This window comes from Carassius gibelio, chromosome A6 (genome assembly GCF_023724105.1).
Source record: "Carassius gibelio isolate Cgi1373 ecotype wild population from Czech Republic chromosome A6, carGib1.2-hapl.c, whole genome shotgun sequence".
Lineage (NCBI taxonomy): Eukaryota > Metazoa > Chordata > Actinopteri > Cypriniformes > Cyprinidae > Carassius > Carassius gibelio.
In genome coordinates, this window is record NC_068376.1 from 10858326 (window position 1) to 10876431 (window position 18106).

An 18106-nucleotide genomic window follows, 5' to 3' on the forward strand; every position below is an offset into this window, starting at 1 on the left:
ATATCAGATGTCAATCATTAACTCTAGTATAATAATGATTCTAGGCTGACTGAGATCCAGTGAAAACTCGATTATAACCTGACCAAACAAAAAAACAACACTTTATTCAATTTTGTATAATCTTAAAACATTCAAAATATTATCGTGGAAAATATACAATATAGATATATGGTGTGCAAATTAAATAATTATTTAATATATTGACATTAAGTACTATGGTATTACTATCTGTTACTAAGGTGCACAATAGTACCAATATAGAGTTTTATAATAAGTGTGATAAAAAATGTGAAGTATCTGCCAATATGAACGTGAAGCAAGTATGCCGGAATGAGTGAAGTAAAAGTATAGGCTCTGTGAGACCAAGATTCCCATATTTTTCATAAGCATTTAAAAATCTATTGATAGGGCTGAACTTTCTAGTGGATTTGGTGCTTAAATCATATTCATTTATTTAACATACATATTTCATATTACTGTATTAATAAACAGCATTTCAAAAATGTAATATACATACTAACATCATGGCTAGGCTGTGGCTAAAAATATTAGATTGTTTGTATACTCTGGGCAAGTTTGTATTTTTAAAATGGTAATCACGATGGCTTTATTGACCCTGTATTGAAAGATCATTAAAATAACTGTACAGCTTTTTCAGACACTCATCTAAAACAGCAGCTATATTATGTTTAGAATGGTAGCCTATTAAAAAGACACATGCTTACCACAATAATGCATTTATAAACTCAAACTAAATTGGAAGCACACACTATGTCACTGCATCATCTGTTTAAATGGATTTAAATGGGATTGCATATGCAGTATTGTCCTTTCTGTATAGTTTTGGTTCTATAAGTTCAGTTTTATTCTCTGTTTAGTCCTGGGCTGTCCAAAATTGCCCCCTATACTCTCAAATGGGGCACAAGTCATTTGTAGTGGTGTCCCAAACCATAGTGGACCCTCTCGAGGGCGGCAGCCCTTTTGGCACACTCAGTGTCCAAATTCGCTGACTAGTTTTCATTCACTCCATCTAATGGTCTATAGGACTCGTATATGAGGGGTGATTATGAAGTATGAACACAGCACTGGTTTCTATTCCACAGTTACTTACTGGTTGATTGATTAATCCCACCTGTGCTTTGTTTATCCCACATTTAATTAACCATTCTTGCCTTAACTATTTTCTTCCGACAAATCCCTGGGAATTGATTGCCCTCTTATTGATCTGAGATAATTTCCATATGCAGAACTTTCCAGATGCTTCATATTCTATAGTCCAAGCTTATGGTCTTCTTCAGCTCACCCCACTGGTTTTCTATGGAGTTAAGGGCAGGAGACTGTTTTTCTTTCAAGGACTGGGGTACTGGGGTAGCCAAGGCAAAACCTTGACTCTGTGGTCATTGAACCATTTTTGTGTTGATTTTAATTTACCATGGATCATTGTCCTGCTGGAAGATTTAACCGTGACATGGTTCAAGCTTAGACAGCCAAGTGTTGATTTAGTTTCCAGGTATTCTAATATGTTGTCCAGGGTCTTTGAAATAAAAACACCCCCACAACATCTAAGATCCACCACCACACATTTGTTCAGTTCATTCCAATGATATGTCTGGTAATGTTTGGCAAACTAACAGCAAAGTTGTGGCACCTGGCCACAGTTTTGAAGATAACTTGCATGCTAATCACATAGTTAAATAACAACTTAAAAGTTTTGGCATCTGTCATGGAAAATGACCTAAATCTGACCTTGATGGTTTGATTGGTGAGTGCCAGTCAGGGTTTATGAATGGTTGCAACATATTCAACGATAAGGTTAGTTATTGATTTTACTGATTATCGTGATTTGGTTTGGGGTATTCAAGACAAATAATAAAAATAAATTAATACTAATCAATCAAAAATTCTTAAAGAATTAGAGACTTAAAAAAATTATGGTCTATGAACACACTTGAAAAAATATAGCTAAAAAAGTAATCTGTGTAATTTAGCATGAAGATACAATTAATTGATATTTATTTCTTTTTGTGATATTAAACAGACAAAAAAAGTGTTTGTGAAAGTGTCTGTGTTATGGAACTTTGGAACAAGTTATGTAAGGCCTAACTATCTCTCAGTAAAACCAAGCAAGACACACACACACACACACACACACACACACACACACACACACACATACACACAGACACACACACACACACACACACACACACACACACACACACACACACACACACACACACACACACACACACACATATATATATATATATATATATATATATATATATAATAGCTCATTATATACAAATGCAAATGTTTGGGCTTTTAGTGTTGTGTATTTATTTTTTATGATATATGTATTTTTTTGTTGTTCTTGTTCTGTTCTTTTATTTTGGGCCTTTAGATCATAGTATTATATTGTTGTAATTATAACTTTCTTACTGTGATAAAAACTCAGTGGTAGCAACAAGCCTACAGTCCTACACATTTGTCATGTTTTTACACTGTGATGATTTCAACATATGCTTCTATAGCCTAACTGTGGAAACGGAAACTTTCGGTTCCACCCCCTTGCGTTTGTAATAACGCTATTGGTAGTCTGATTGCTGGCCTGCAATACAGTTGTGCTGAAATAAATAGCAACAGTGTCTGCTGAATCCTTCTACCCTGCAGTGGAACAGCTCTAATCTGGACGTGCCAAGGTATGATAAGTGTAAAACTAGATAGTAGTCTACATGTAGTTTGCTCAAAAATGCAAGCGTAATGGCAATAGTCACATATTGGTGGTGTGTGCAATGACAGATTCCTTCTGACAAAGGACACATGCTCGTTTCGTGTCGTAAATAAGTCTTATGTTTGCAAAAACGTTTTAAAAATATAAACAAACGTGCATAAAAGAATGTCGCCTAGTTCATGTCATAACATATTATTTGACTAATGTATTGGCTAAACTTGTTTCTTTTCATTATAGTAGCCTAAACTTTGTGGCATGCTAGATGTTGTTGTATGGATAGGCTAACGTTATATGAAATCGTTCCACGTTATTTGCTGAAAATGTCATGTTAAATATTTCGATTGTTGTGGGCGTAACTTGTTGTTTGAATTTTGTGTGACCCTGCAGGGCACTCTGATTGAGCAACTACCCTTCAATAATGAACGTTTTCTTTGGTGGGTTCCACTACTTTTTGATATTAATTTACCTTTGCAGACTCTTTTTAAGAGTTGGGCTGTTGTCCGGCTTGGAATGTTACTGCCTAGTCATATTTGGTGCGTGAACGAATCGAGTCGTTATTTTGAACCGGTTCTTTTCAGGAAACCAGTGGAACTTGTTCGCCAAATCGAACCGAATCGTTTGGAACAAACGCTGGCCCTGTCTCAAATGGCACCCTCGCGGTCTTCAGAGTCCGCTCTTTCGTGACGTAATGCCGCTTTGACTATTGGGTAGAAGTCGAAGTCTGCTGCTGAGTTCACCCAGTTCGCCCAAGTGCGGACTCTGCAGAAGTGCGTTTCGAGGGCGCATAGCGGCTGCAAGGGGTGCGCTCGCGAACACCCTTTTGAACGCCAAAATGCAACACGCGCACGCGGCCATTGTAAATCCACAAGACCGAAGGTGCACAGGTTCCATTTGGGACAGGGCCAGTCTGTTAACAGCTCTCTCACAGAGGAAAGTGTGGGACGAGCCCCACTCTTAATCGGCCGAAGTCCGGGAGTAGCTATTGTCCTAGAATAAGTCATGTCTACTTCTGCAAACAATTCTTTTTAGCAGTGATGCGTGAACTGTATGGACAAATGGGACCCCTCTTTGTAGCTTATATTAGTTCTTTTACAGTGTTCTTTTACTGCCTGCAGTATCATGCTACAGGTGATCTTATTAAATATATATTCTATGTTAAATTGAATGCAATACATATTAAATACATGTTTCTTGTTTCCAATTTAATAATTTGCATGTTCTTAACAAATGTTAAAAGATGATCAAACATAACAGATTGAATAAGCTATACAGCTAGCAGGTTATTGTAGGCTAATCCCTTACGAAAAATAACCATGGTTTTATTATAGTAAAACTGTAGTAACCCATGGTTTTTTGGCGTATTGACTGCCATTTGTAAAACCACAGATTTACTACAAATACCATGGTTAAACTATGGTTAATATAGCAAAACCATGGTTAATTTGTGGTTACCATGGTTTAACTACAGTAACCGTGGTTTTTTGGTTTTATTTGTAGTAAAACCATGATTAATTTTTGTAAGGGATCTAGCACGCGGGGAAAGTAAAGAACAATTAAAACCACTTTATTTACCATTATAGGTAACATAAATTAAAAAAGGCAGTTAAAGTCATAATTATGATAACATTATATCAAGTCAAATATGTAGATTTTCAAATCAGACACATTAAAAGCCCTTTCAGTTAGCCTGATCAACAATTTTGAAAATGTAAGCTTAAATCCTTAGCTCTTTTGAAGAACTCTGTAACAAACGAAATGGAAAGATAAAATGAAACTAGAGAACTGTTTCCTGTAAAATGTTAAATCTTTGATCCTCTAATAAAGAGATTTGTCAAAAAAAAAAGCCCTTTCAATCAATGGAATCGTCTGGACTGATTTGTTTAGGGGGATGCAATCCCCTTGTAGGCCTTGAACTGTTCGTAAAAACCTACTTAAATTAAAATAATAACAATTCAATAAACTATCACCTCACAATTCAATAAACTATTCAATAAACTGTCACCTTATTGTAGGCTATTATGAACCCGAATATCAATTTAACCTTTATCTTTAGTCAAGTGATCAACTGAATCTGAAATTGATTCACAAAAACGGCTTGCCAAAATCAAATTTAAAAACACATTTCAAATCAGCAATCAAATCATGAACAACATGGATTGTCTAATAAAGGTTGCTTCTTACCCTTACGTTCATTGACCCCTTTTCAAGGTTACTTCATTACACAAGTAAGTGGGGACCACTAAGTGTCTTTTGGAGCATTAAATCATTAAATGAATGATTAACTCAACAACTTCATTTGAAAACAGTTGTTCATGGCACAAGTCACATACAAAATCATGAGATTTAAAACAGATGACAACTGGCCTTTATAGAAAAAGACAGCAGTAATAATAGTAATAGTATAAGAAATTGATGTTGGGTTTTATCAAAATTCATATATAATTTAAATAGTGTATGGCTGTTAGTGTTTTTACACATTGATAAGTTCTGCCCCTCGTTCACTTCTTGATGTAAAAAAATTGATTCATACACTGAACTGAATGACCCCCTCATCCACTTACTGTTTCAGTCAGCAGGTTGTCATTCACAAACAAATGCTATTTGTTTACCCTATAACCAGTCTTTGACGGCAGGAAAAAGCAGCATCGAATCAATCAAATCTTTTCCTGGCTGGGTTGTCTGTGGTGTGTGGGACTTTGGAAACAAATTGTAATTGCATAATAAACGGAAGAGTAATGCTGATGAACAAAATTTGCATGTCTACAATTTTTTTAGAAGGAATATGGTTTAAGCACCACAAACAATGGCAACAAAGCAAATTTGTTTAATGGTATCCAGTTTAATTCTGTTTTGTTCAGTTTGGCTAAAAGTAAGGAGGAAGCTAAACGAAGTTAAAAAGAAACAATTTTGTTTAAATTGTATTATTGTCTCACAGTGTTGATATGCACATACTGGCATACTAGCTTTACAGACTGCAACAATTACTGTGGGCTTTATTAATTTTTTGGGTGTTTTTTGTTATTACATAACAGGAACAATGAGGTGTATTTTTAACGTTTTAACAATACGTTAACAAATCATGTTAGTGTTAATTTATTCAGCTGGTACCAATGTACATGATTAAATCATATTTATCCAACACCCTTTTTTTAGTTTAAGGTCAAATGTCTGTTTTCTTTTTGAATCTTTTTTTGTTTTTGTTTTTTGTTCCAAAACCCTCTTCTCCTCATTGAACGAGATTAACTCACATATCTATCTGAATGAACAACATCTCAAGTTTATTCAAGAATGAAATGTGCTAATAAATTCAGTTCATACATCACAAAATATATGATAACGATTGATTTATTTACTGTTTTGTGTCCCTTTCCTCCAATGTATTAATGCATTATGGAATATAGTTTTTTTTCTCTCTGAAAAGCTTTTAATAACGTTTTGACAGAAAGTTGATTTAATCCAAATTCAGTAAGGAGATATGATTTTTCTTTTTTTTTGTACAAGTCAATTTGTATAAAATAGTTGGCTAAATAAATAAATATGAATTGATTTGGTGGCATGTTTCATCTTTATTCACTGTAGTTGCATAGCTTTGCAGTCATTCTTAAATTATATCCAGCCCCCACACACAGACATTTATACTCACAGAAGCGTGTTGTCTCCACTGCCCTACAACTTTATCTATAAAATAGTTCAGCTAACTAAAGGTTATATGTCATTTTCTGTAGTAAGGTGGTACCATGGCTGCTTCTGAAGTAGCTAAACTTACAGCTTTCCTATTGGAGAGACAGAGACGCTGATGCCAAACACTATTTTTATTTTGCTCAATTTTAAATGCCTCCCCAGTTTCACTCATTACACTTGTGTGTCAGATTTAATGAAAATATGATATAATATTGGGTTAGAGTTACAGACTTCCCTCTTATAATTGTATTAAAACTTTTCGAGCTAATGTAATTTTCTCCGGTCCTTCTTTATTATTGAGTCCTGATAAAGGCAGCTGTCCTGCTGAAGGGCACAATCATGATAGAGGTTGCTGAGTAACTTCCCTATTCACTCTTTATTCATGCTTACCAGTACAAACACTGATTTACTAAGCAACAGTTTTGGAGGGTTCAGTGGGAGGCCAGACTACCTGAATTTCCCTTGAACATAGTCTTGCATAACAAGCATAGGCTTGTGAATTCATTCCAAAGCAACTTGACAAGCAATTTATCATAACCTACAATATCTGCAGTACAAAATTCCCAGTTTTTAATTTTAAGACTTAGTAAACACGCTAGAAAAGTGAAATGCAGAAAGAGAGAAAACTTCATTGTTTTTTGTTTTTATATAATTTATTTATTTTTTAATTGTTATAGCTAGTTTACAGTTAAATTAAGAGGTCATCAAACTATTTCATACTTAATTTCTTAACTGATATGCTACCATATAGTAATAGTAGTTGTATGTGTTTTCAGTAATATGTTTTAACCTGTATGTGTTCCTTTCATTTCAGATGAAGATTGCTGTGATTGGCCAGAGTCTCTTTGGACAGGAAGTGTACAAAGAACTGAAGAAGGATGGCCACACGATTGTTGGTGTATTCACCATCCCTGACAAAGATGGAAAGGTGGACTTACTAGGTAAGTCTCTCATAGCTTTGTTTCTGAAAGAACCATTGATTTTACTCCTAAAGGGATAATTCTCTCATAATTTACCCACGCTATCCCAGGTTTATATGACTTTCTTTCTTCTGTGGAACACAGAGATTTTAGAAAAACGAAGCCATCTCTGTGGGTCCATTTAATGTGAGTCCCTTGAAGTTGAAATGAACACAAACAGATACAAGGGTACTCCATATGTCCCCGATTGAGTCTTCTGAAGTGAAAAAAATAGTTGTGTAACAAAAATGCTATTATTTATAAACCAACACTGTGAACGCTGTGAACGTCAACACATGAAGCGTGATGAAAGTAATTTGTGAAACGTTTCATGAGTAAAATATTATGAATTATGAATTTGCAGTACTGTGAAACTTTGGCTAACGTCTGTGGTTAAAATAATAAAATTGCATGTTATTAGCAGAAAGTTATTTGATGGCAGTTGTGCTTCAGCACTGCTCTTTTGTGCATATGAATCTGATAGTTTGAGGAAAGTTTATGGTTACGTAAATTGAAATAAATCTTTCAACGTTCCACAGCGACTGAGGCAGAGAAGGATGGCGTGCCAGTGTTCAAGTTTCCCCGCTGGAGGCTGAAGGGAAAGGCCATCACAGAGGTGGTGGATCAGTATAAGGCCGTTGGTGCTGAACTGAATGTTCTTCCCTTCTGCTCTCAATTCATCCCTATGGAAGTGATAGATCACCCAAAACACGGGTCCATCATTTATCATCCCTCTTTACTGCCCAGACACAGAGGTGCCTCTGCCATTAATTGGTATGTCTGTGTGTATGTGTTTTCATTTTGTGTTTTATTAGTGAGTGTGTGTGTATGTGTGGTAATCATAAATATGATAGTAAGAGATTAGTGGCACACCTGATTAGATTTCAGAATAGTTAACTAACATTTTTATTTACTTACGGAGCCCTGCACATAACACGCAGGAAAAAATTTAAGGCTAAATCGTGTGCACGATTTACTAATTTGTCCCCTCAATTTACTAAAATGTGCACACGATTACTATTGCGTTCTCTAAATTTACTATTGCATACATTCGATTTACTATTGCGTTCACTCGATTTTTAAAATTGTGCGCACGATTTACTAATTCGTTCCCTCGATTTGCTATATAACGCAATAGTAAATCGAGGGAACGCAATAGTAATCATGTGCACGTTTTAGTAAATTGAGGGAACGAATTAGTAAATCGTGCTCACAATTATTATTTTTTTCTTGCATGTCATGCAGAAGGCTCCGTAGTTATTCATTTATTTCATATTACTTAATTTATTATTTCCTTTTGTGAAACACAAAATCAGATGAAAGGTAGAGTGTGTGAGGCTGAACGGAGTTGTCATAAACATGAAAATGCTTTATATTTAGTGTTTTAACCAAATGCCTATAATTGAAGTTGGCTTGCTATCAGGTGCTTTGATGGAGACATGTTCTCTATAATGCATTTGAGACATGTCTTCCCCACCGCATAAAATTAATTTTTGTAGTTGTATTATTATCTGCCAATGTTATTAATTGTCTTATGTGTTTAAAAAGTACAATGGCACAATATTTTATTTGCTGAAAGAAACAGCATGAGGATGAGTAAAATGTTGTTTTAACATAATTTAGTTTTGCTATTTTGTTTCTCTTAGGACTCTCATTCATGGTGATAAGAAGGGTGGGTTCACTATATTCTGGGCAGATGATGGACTGGACACAGGACCAATTCTTTTACAAAGAGAATGTGATGTTGAGCCAAATGACAATGTGAACAGCATCTACAAACGCTTCCTGTTCCCAGAGGGAGTTAAAGCCATGGTGTGGATCAATGCAGAAACTACATTATATTGCAAACTACAGTATACTATATATTAAATTTAAAACAGCATTCAATTCACTGTTTTAATGTAGGATCAGCAGGATATGATGTCCAGAATGCAGTCCGACGTAGTTGAATATGAGGGCACTCTTGGATTCTTGTGTGTGTGCTCTTGTTTTAGGTGGAGGCAGTCAGGTTAATTACAGCAGGTACAGCTCCGAGAATCAAGCAACCAGAGGAAGGAGCCACATATGAGTGTATTCAGAAGAAAGAAAATTCAAAGGTGGAGTTCCCTAGCACTGCAGAGGAGCAAATATATAGGTGTATATCTTCAACCTCATTGTTGCACACAATATTAAAACAATACATGTCTATGGTTGGTTGAATAGATTGACTGGAACCAGCCAGCAGAAGCCATTCATAACTGGATCAGAGGAAATGACAGAGTACCTGGAGCCTGGGCAGAGATTGATGGCAAAGTAAGTGCTTTAACTAACACACACAGCAGCACATGAAACATGCAGAAACTCTTAGTCAAATGGATGAAATTATGTGCAAAAAAACTACTGTTGTGCAACAGTATTCTTTTCATTCTTTTGGTAGAATGTTTCATTTTATGGGTCAACACTGTTGGAAAATGACCATTCTTCAAGTAATGGTCAACCTCTGGAAATCCCTGGAGCAAGTCGACCCGGTTTGGTTACCAAAAATGGCCTTGTTCTTTTTGGGAATGATGGCAAGACGGTAAGGAAATTTAGAAACCTTTTTAAATTATGCTATTAAAATTGCTATAGGGAAAACTTGACATAGGCAAAAATTTATACATACTTTATATAGCACCGCATAGTTTCAGCAGGATGTGTCTGTGCTGGCGTGAGTAGTAAGGGATATTTGTAACTTTACCAACTAAAATGTGAAGGTATAGTAAAGGTATAGTTCCCCCCAAAATGAAAATTATTTCATAATTTACTCAAACTCATGTTGTCTTAAACCTGTATGCATTTATTTCTTCTACTGATAACAAAAAAAAAAAAGAATGTTAGTAACTGAAAAACAGTGGTTCAAATACAATTTCCATTGTATGGACAAAAAAAAAAAGAGGAAAGAAATTCAGAACAAAAAAAGGTCAAAAGACCCTTTTGGAATGACACAAGGGTGAGTAAATTCTGACAGTTTTCATTTTTGGGTGAAGTGTCCTTTTAAGTGCAAGCTGCAATCATCACGGTCCAGGCTTGTGAAGGAACCATGATGAAAATAGACAAATCTGAAAGAAAAGATCCTGTTGATGCCGTGGATACAATTGCTTTGGAGTCAAATGTCAACTTCTTCAGTCACAGTTAGCACAATTAGGTTTTTCTTAAGTTACTGCCCCTAGCAACAGAAGCATTTTCAGTACAAACATCCTAAACAGATGTCTTACTGTTTCAGTGTGTCACTATGATTCACATCTGAAAAATCAGTTAGATCACATCTTAGAAATTATGTACTGAATGTACTGAAACGTTTTTGTCATGAGGGTCTTTAGATGATCAGTACCAAATTCTGTGTGAACACTTTTTTCTGTGTGAAAAGTGAAAAAATGCATGGATGGGAATGAAATCTAAGCAACACGTTTTCTTTTGTCTCAATTCAAGGATTCAGCAGAATTCTAGCCCATTGGTAATGGACAAAAACATACTTGTACTTCGGCCTTATTGGATAGGTCATTATTATTCCCCCCTCACTCACCATCCAAACAATTCACATTCTCTGTTTAGACACTTAGACTTCTTTAAAGATATATTTTGTGTGTCACAGAATAATAATAAAATGACATGAGGTTGAGTTTAAATTTAATTTAAACTTATAAGTATTTATTTACACATTTACCCAATAAAATGTGCAATGCAAGACTGTAGATGAGTGTGTGTCGGTGTATTTGCACACAAAGTGTGTTTATTCTTGTATGTAGTTGCTTGTGAAGAACCTGCAGTTTGAGGATGGGAAGATGATTGCAGCATCCCAGTATTTTAAAGCTGCTCTCAGTTCCACCGTGGAGCTCTCTGAAGACGAAAAACTATTTGCTGAGCAGATGAGGGTGAAAATATATCACTCATTTCATTACAAGTCACCATGATATTCTTTGTGTTGTCTGTATGTTAAAAACCTATTAGTATTAAATATTGCTTTTTTACATTCTGAAAGATAATGTGTGCTGAAGGCAGAAAGTTATAGATTATTAGAGAATTTCTTGCATTTTTGTCCAGGTGGTGTGGAAGAGTATTTTGACTAATGTAGAGAAGATTGAAGACACTACTGACTTCTTTAAATCTGGTGCTGCTTCGATGGATGTAGTCAGGTAATGTGCAAATGTATAATTTTCTTCATATATATTTCTAGACACTTTATTTGGCTCATTTTACCTTTATTAAATATTAAATATTTCAAACAAAATCTTATTTTTGCACTATAGGCTGGTGGAAGAGGTAAAGTTGAGGGCGGCGCAGTTGCAGTTGCAGAATGAAGATGTTTACATGGCAACAAGCTTTGAGGAGTTCATTCAAATGTGTGTGAGGAAGCTGAGAGGAGAGGATGGGGAAGAAGAGTTCACTGTAGACTATGTTAGTATTGCTTCTGTTAAATACGTAGTAGCTTTTATATTTATTTTTGCTCTGCTTGATATATATATATATATATATATATATATATATATATATATATATATATATACTGCACATTCATATACAAAATATAGACACTATTTCAGCATTTTAGAAATGATTACAAATGATATCAGGAACTTTTGAAATCTAAATATACACTCATTGTAAGTTTGATGCCTGCAAGAAATTCCAAAAATGTTACCACTGGTGCATCATTCTTTTTAACAACACTCAACATTTTTTGGAACTGAGGAAACTAATTGTTGTATATCTGAAAGTGGAAATTTTCCCATTATTGTTATTAAAATTCCCGATTTGTAATTTGAGACACTGTTGTTCTGGGCTTCAAAACACAGTTGTAAACATGTCAATTTTTGGAACGTATTGCAAGTATCAAACTTAGAATTACTGACTGTTTATAAAAAAATAAAGTTGATTAGGTAAATTATATGTAACAGTAAAAAAAATGTTTTTAATGTATTTCTAAATATGTATCTGCATGTCTGTTGTAGGTAGAAAAGAAACTGAACAATATGACAATCCGAATCCCACATCAGCTTTTCATAAATGGGGAGTTTGTAGATGCCGAAGGGGGGAAGTCCTATAAGACCATTAACCCCACTGATGGACAGGTAGACGGGACACAAATTCTTTTCCACTCTCAATCTATTTGCATTTTCTGTCTTATTCTTTTTCACATACTTAATTTCAGCTTTTGTTTGTGTGTAGGCAATCTGTGATGTGTCCTTAGCTCAGATTGCAGATGTGGAAAAGGCAGTGGCTGCAGCTAAAGAAGCATTTGAGGAGGGAGAGTGGGGCAAGATGAACCCCAGAGACCGTGGCAAGCTACTCTATAAGTACATGCATTTTATATTTAAACACTGCAGGAACACATAGGGTTCTTTCTTTCTTCTGTTTCTGCATTGAACTGGTAACTGTTTTAATAACACACTTACCAAATTTGGCTCTGATTATCTTTGCTCATACTTTAAAATGTCTTGATTGTAATTGTGTGTATGTTTGTATTCTCCAGACTGGCTGATCTGATGGAGCAGCATCAGGAAGAGTTGGCCACTATTGAGAGCATTGACTCGGGAGCAGTCTATACTCTTGCCCTCAAAACCCACATTGGCATGTCTGTTCAGACATTCAGATACTTTGCTGGCTGGTGTGACAAGATTCAGGTTTGTTTGTGTGTGTTTGTCATTTACCAGAATATGTATTTATCAGCCATCATTTGTGAGGATATTCTGTTATTACATTATACATGTTGTGGTTTTTTTATTTTAATAATGCAAAGTTTTATTTGCCTTATTTAAACATTTTTAAACATTGAATTTTGTTTTAATTAATATGCACTGAATGCTGTTGATTGAGCTTAATTATTGTATTCAACCCAGAAGATTCCTTTAAAACTAATTTGCCTGCATTGTATTGGAAACTACAGTTTTAGTAATATTAAAGAGATGAACCTATCCTTGTGTGTGTCTGAAATATATTCAATTATTCTCCACAGGGCTGCACTATTCCTATCAACCAGGCTCGACCTAATCGAAATCTTACCTTCACTAAGAAAGAACCAATTGGGTAAAATCAACTCTTAACAGAGAAACAAATCCTCTAGTTTCCGCCCAGCCTCGCTATGAAAATAACCACCTGAGTTACTATGTGTATAGTTTATCTGGACAGAGTGTTGAGAATATTTAGCTGTTGTTTGTTTATGTTCAGTGTGTGTGCCATTGTCATTCCTTGGAATTATCCACTGATGATGCTGGCATGGAAGACTGCAGCCTGCCTAGCAGCTGGAAACACTGTGGTGCTCAAACCTGCACAGGTAAAGAACTGCAGTTAATGATAAAACAAAAATGCACGTGGCATATTTATCTCGAACAATGTACACACAGAATTTAAGAACTGTTTCTGCTTTCTGTTCTAGGTCACACCTTTGACTGCTCTCAAGTTTGCTGAATTAACTGCTTTGGCAAAGTTTCCGAAAGGCGTGGTGAACATACTACCAGGAGCTGGTACGTATAACACAAAACATACACAATAGAGTTTAGTATAGCCCAAATCTGTCAGTGAAAACTGATATACAGTAACTATTTTCTGTACACAATCCACTATCAATACTGTCATTTCTTTGCACTATTCAGTTTTTGGTACATCTAAAAGTTACATCTTAGTGTACATCTTAGTGTTCCTGTAGCTTAATTGGTAGAGCATTGCCTTATCAAGTGCAAGGTTAGGGGTTCGATTCCCGGGAACACATGATAGGTAAAAATTGATAGCCTGAATGCACTGTAAGTCGCTTTGGATAAAAGCGTCTGCTAAATGCATAAATTTAACTTACATTTTAATTTAAAACTGTCCACTTGTAGATTCATTGAATATGTACATTTTAGGTTCTCTGGTCGGTCAACGGCTGTCTGACCACCCTGATGTTCGAAAACTGGGCTTCACCGGCTCCACTGAGATTGGCAAACAGATAATGAAAAGGTGAATGAGCATCTATTAAAACACCTAATCAATGCTGGGGTTTGAGCATTTCTTTAATTTGAAGTTTTCAGATCCCGAATTTTCATTTATCGGAAATTGAAATAAAAGTTGGAGATCATCCAAATGCTTGTGTATCTTTTAGCTGTGCGGTCAGCAATGTGAAGAAGGTTTCTCTTGAGTTAGGAGGAAAGTCTCCTCTCATCATCTTTAATGACTGTGATCTGGACAAGGCTGTCAGAATGGTTTGTTTACCTCAGTACCATCACGCAGTTGTATTTCCAAAGTGTGGTTGTAATCTCAGACATGTTTTATACCTTCCACAAACCCTTCTTGTCTACAGGGTATGAGCTCTGTGTTCTTCAATAAGGGAGAGAACTGCATTGCAGCAGGGAGACTCTTCATTGAGGAATCTATCCATGACACTTTTGTGGAGAGAGTGGTAAAGAACAATATGACTGACTAGCTTCATCATTCATATTTTTACATATATTTCTTTTTATTACCTGTGGTTGAATCCCACACTTTTGTGAGCTATGACCATATATCAGCTCTAGCTTTTGTAAGCAATCTGCAGCTACTAAAAAAGTAGTCATACTAACTCCTTAAACCTCAAAATAAGACCATTTGATTTTAACCGAAGTGTAACAGGCATAATGCGATAACCTTGATGAGTTAATAATTCATGAATTTATAATTAATTTGTAACTCCAATATCTTACTTACTTCAAAGTTTATAACATATACAACTACATCTGTGTAGGTGAGTGAAATAAAGAAGATGAAGATTGGCGATCCGCTAGACCGTTCCACAGACCATGGCCCCCAGAACCACAAAGCCCATTTGGACAAACTGGTGGAATACTGTGAAAAAGGGGTCAAAGAAGGAGCAAAATTAGTGTGTGGAGGGAAACAAGTGAACCGTCCAGGTTAGAGGAGTGTGTGAGAATATGCGTAAGTCTCAGTGAGGGATAAAGTACAATGTTCTTTACACTTTCTATCTCTATAGGTTTCTTTTTTGAACCGACTGTGTTCACTGACGTGCAGGATAACATGTATATTGCTATTGAGGAGTCCTTTGGGCCCGTCATGATCATCTCCAAATTCAGTAATGGGTTAGTAGAAAAAAGCAACTTTTACCTCTCTTTTAAATGTATTCAATTCAACAATATGACCAAAAGCAACATTGTAAACTGCCTTTTCCTCAATCCCCCTCATTTAGAGATGTTGACAAAGTGCTGCAGAGGGCTAATGCTACAGAATATGGTTTAGCATCAGGTGTGTTCACACGTGACATCAGTAAGGCTCTGTATGTGAGCGAAAAGCTTCAGGCCGGCACTGTTTTCATCAACACTTACAACAAGACTGATGTGGCCGCTCCTTTTGGTGGCTTCAAACAGTCTGGCTTTGGCAAAGATTTGGGTAAGGCATAAATATGACTGTGTGTAAGACTTAATTATTTCAATGCATTCTAAAATAATTTCAATGAACACATGCCCAACAGTTGTCATTTTTGACAAAAATACTTTTTGTATATTGTTTTAACTAGGTGTATTTCTTCCCAACAGGACAAGAAGCTCTGAACGAGTATCTAAAGACTAAATGTGTCACTGTTGAATACTAATAAAATACTGGACATATAATGCACGACATAAAATGATTGCATTTTAGTGCTCTAAAGTGGTAGCTAAGGACAATTTCAGTTTAGCTTTCAAGTAAATTGTCATGACTTAGTAATTACATTTGTTTTATGTGTAATGATGGATTGCAATTAAAAAAATTGAATCAAATCACAATTCTTAGTTTCCTAGTTTTACACAGTATCTGTAAATGTCTTACTGTATATAAGCTCAGAGAAATCAAGGACCATACGTCAACATTTTTATAAATTATTATAATGAATGTTGTTTCATTTATCCTTTATTTTGAGATAATTGCTTAGGGTTGAGATACTGTGAACTAATGTCTGACTAGCCTAAATATTTTAACACATTGTTATTTACTACACTGATTCGGGTTGATTGTTTTAAAGATTTTATATTGAACTGAAGTGATAACAGAAGTATATTTTATGCTTTAGGAACAAGACATTGTTTAATGTCTTCTTTAGAAACAGATGAACATATTTCAAGCATTTGCCACAAAAGAATAAAATCAGTCCAGTATTGACTTATTACATTGTTAAGTGTGTTTTATTTGTGATTTGTAAAAATATAACTGATTACATGAAATAATGATTTGTACTGTAACATTACAACTTTATATCCAACATCACAGCGACAAAAGTTTTCACTGTAAAGGTATTTGAGCTGAATTATTCAGAGATTCATTATTATTCTTAACAATTGGTTATTCAAAGTACAATTCATTGCATTGTCGTAGTTTTGCTTTTATTAATTTTCTAATAATTATTCAGGTTTTAAGAGAGCTGACAATTTACCTATTTTTTTTTTTTACATTAAAACGAATGTATTAGTTAAACATCATTTAGAGTACAGTCAGAAGTATTATTTTCTCTTAGTGTTTTAAGTTCAAAAGCTACTTAAGACTTTTGTTTTTGGAGTAATAAAATGCTTTATTAAAGTACACATTTAGCAAAGTACAGAAATTACAGTAAGTTATGCATACACTGTTTTTAATTCACTTTTTAAAATTACAGTTATTAGTAATTTAATAAGTTTAAGTAGTTTCTGTCTCTATAGCAATGGCACACATATCAGAGCTAGTAGTCCTAAAATCTTAAAGAGAATCAGCGGTTCTGAGCCATAGGCAGATCTCTTATTAGAGTGTGCAAACTGTGCATTATACTCATAAATCCGTATAGTTATTAATTACAAGCTATTAAAATGTGCGTATTAGATTTTTTTTAGACTTTCAAAAACTTCAAACATAGTCAGTTAATATATAGATTTATAAAAGATTGTACGATGTGGAATTTTATATTCAAATCTGTCTTTCATTCAAGCTTGTCTTTCATTTTTGATAATATGTGATTATTCATTTAATGAAACTGTCCGTTTTTCACAAGTAAGCTTAACAGCCATGGAAGTTAATTTAGAAACACAATTTAATGTAAAGTATATGTAAAGAAATTGTATTTATGAATCTTGTTTTGAGCTCTCTCTTTCTGGCTTTGTTTATGTTTTCCTTTCTCCATGTGACAGATGCCCGCAGCTGATTGTTTTTGGAAATCAGTGCAGCTGCTTGTTGTTTTCTTGCATGTTCTCACTCCTCTCTATTCAGCCTTTATCTATGCTTGCTCTGCACTTCTCCAGAGTGTTTTGTGCTATTGCTTACGCTAATTCTCTGCTCAATATCTAATGATTTGTTGTCACGCTATCTCCCTATCCAGTTCGCTGAAGAACTTTCTACTTCAAGTGAGATATCATGAACAGTAATAACAAGCTATTAAGCTTGTTATAATGCTTTTAAAACTAACTGCTTTTAAGATGGTTGCCTATCCTAGCATCTTGGGTCACAGAAAGGGAATACTCTGGACAGATAGCCAGTTGCTGGGCTCACACAGACACAAACACTCAGACAATTTAGTATCTCCAACTGCATATCTTTTTATTAGGTGGAAAAGGGAGCACATGGTGGAAGACTACTCAAGAAAAAACATGCAAACTGCCATTTCTTTATCTAAATTCCTAGGGGAGGGTCTATACCATGGGTTGGGTTCTCTCAGGAATTTCCCATGAGCCCCTATATATTCATAATGTCACAGCTATTTCTAGCCATGCAAGTATAGCTCCTGTCTGTATGAATGGAAAAAATGGGAACT

General features: G+C 35.1%; 1 protein-coding gene across 1 annotated transcript; it reads left to right on the forward strand.

Annotated features, from left to right (window-relative positions):
- The first annotated feature begins 2579 nt into the window (after nt 1-2579).
- Nucleotides 2580-16495, forward strand: aldh1l1 (aldehyde dehydrogenase 1 family, member L1). The gene is made up of 23 exons (XM_052599343.1): nt 2580-2702; nt 7230-7356; nt 7914-8148; nt 9021-9186; nt 9369-9470; nt 9577-9666; nt 9791-9931; nt 11139-11264; nt 11434-11525; nt 11640-11787; nt 12342-12461; nt 12559-12686; nt 12863-13013; nt 13346-13416; nt 13558-13663; nt 13766-13853; nt 14232-14325; nt 14468-14567; nt 14666-14764; nt 15086-15251; nt 15332-15437; nt 15545-15744; nt 15891-16495. Exons 2-23 carry the CDS (start codon nt 7230-7232, stop codon nt 15944-15946), a joined length of 2712 nt encoding a protein of 903 aa, XP_052455303.1. The 5' UTR covers nt 2580-2702; the 3' UTR covers nt 15947-16495.
- Nucleotides 16496-18106: the final 1611 nt, after the last annotated feature.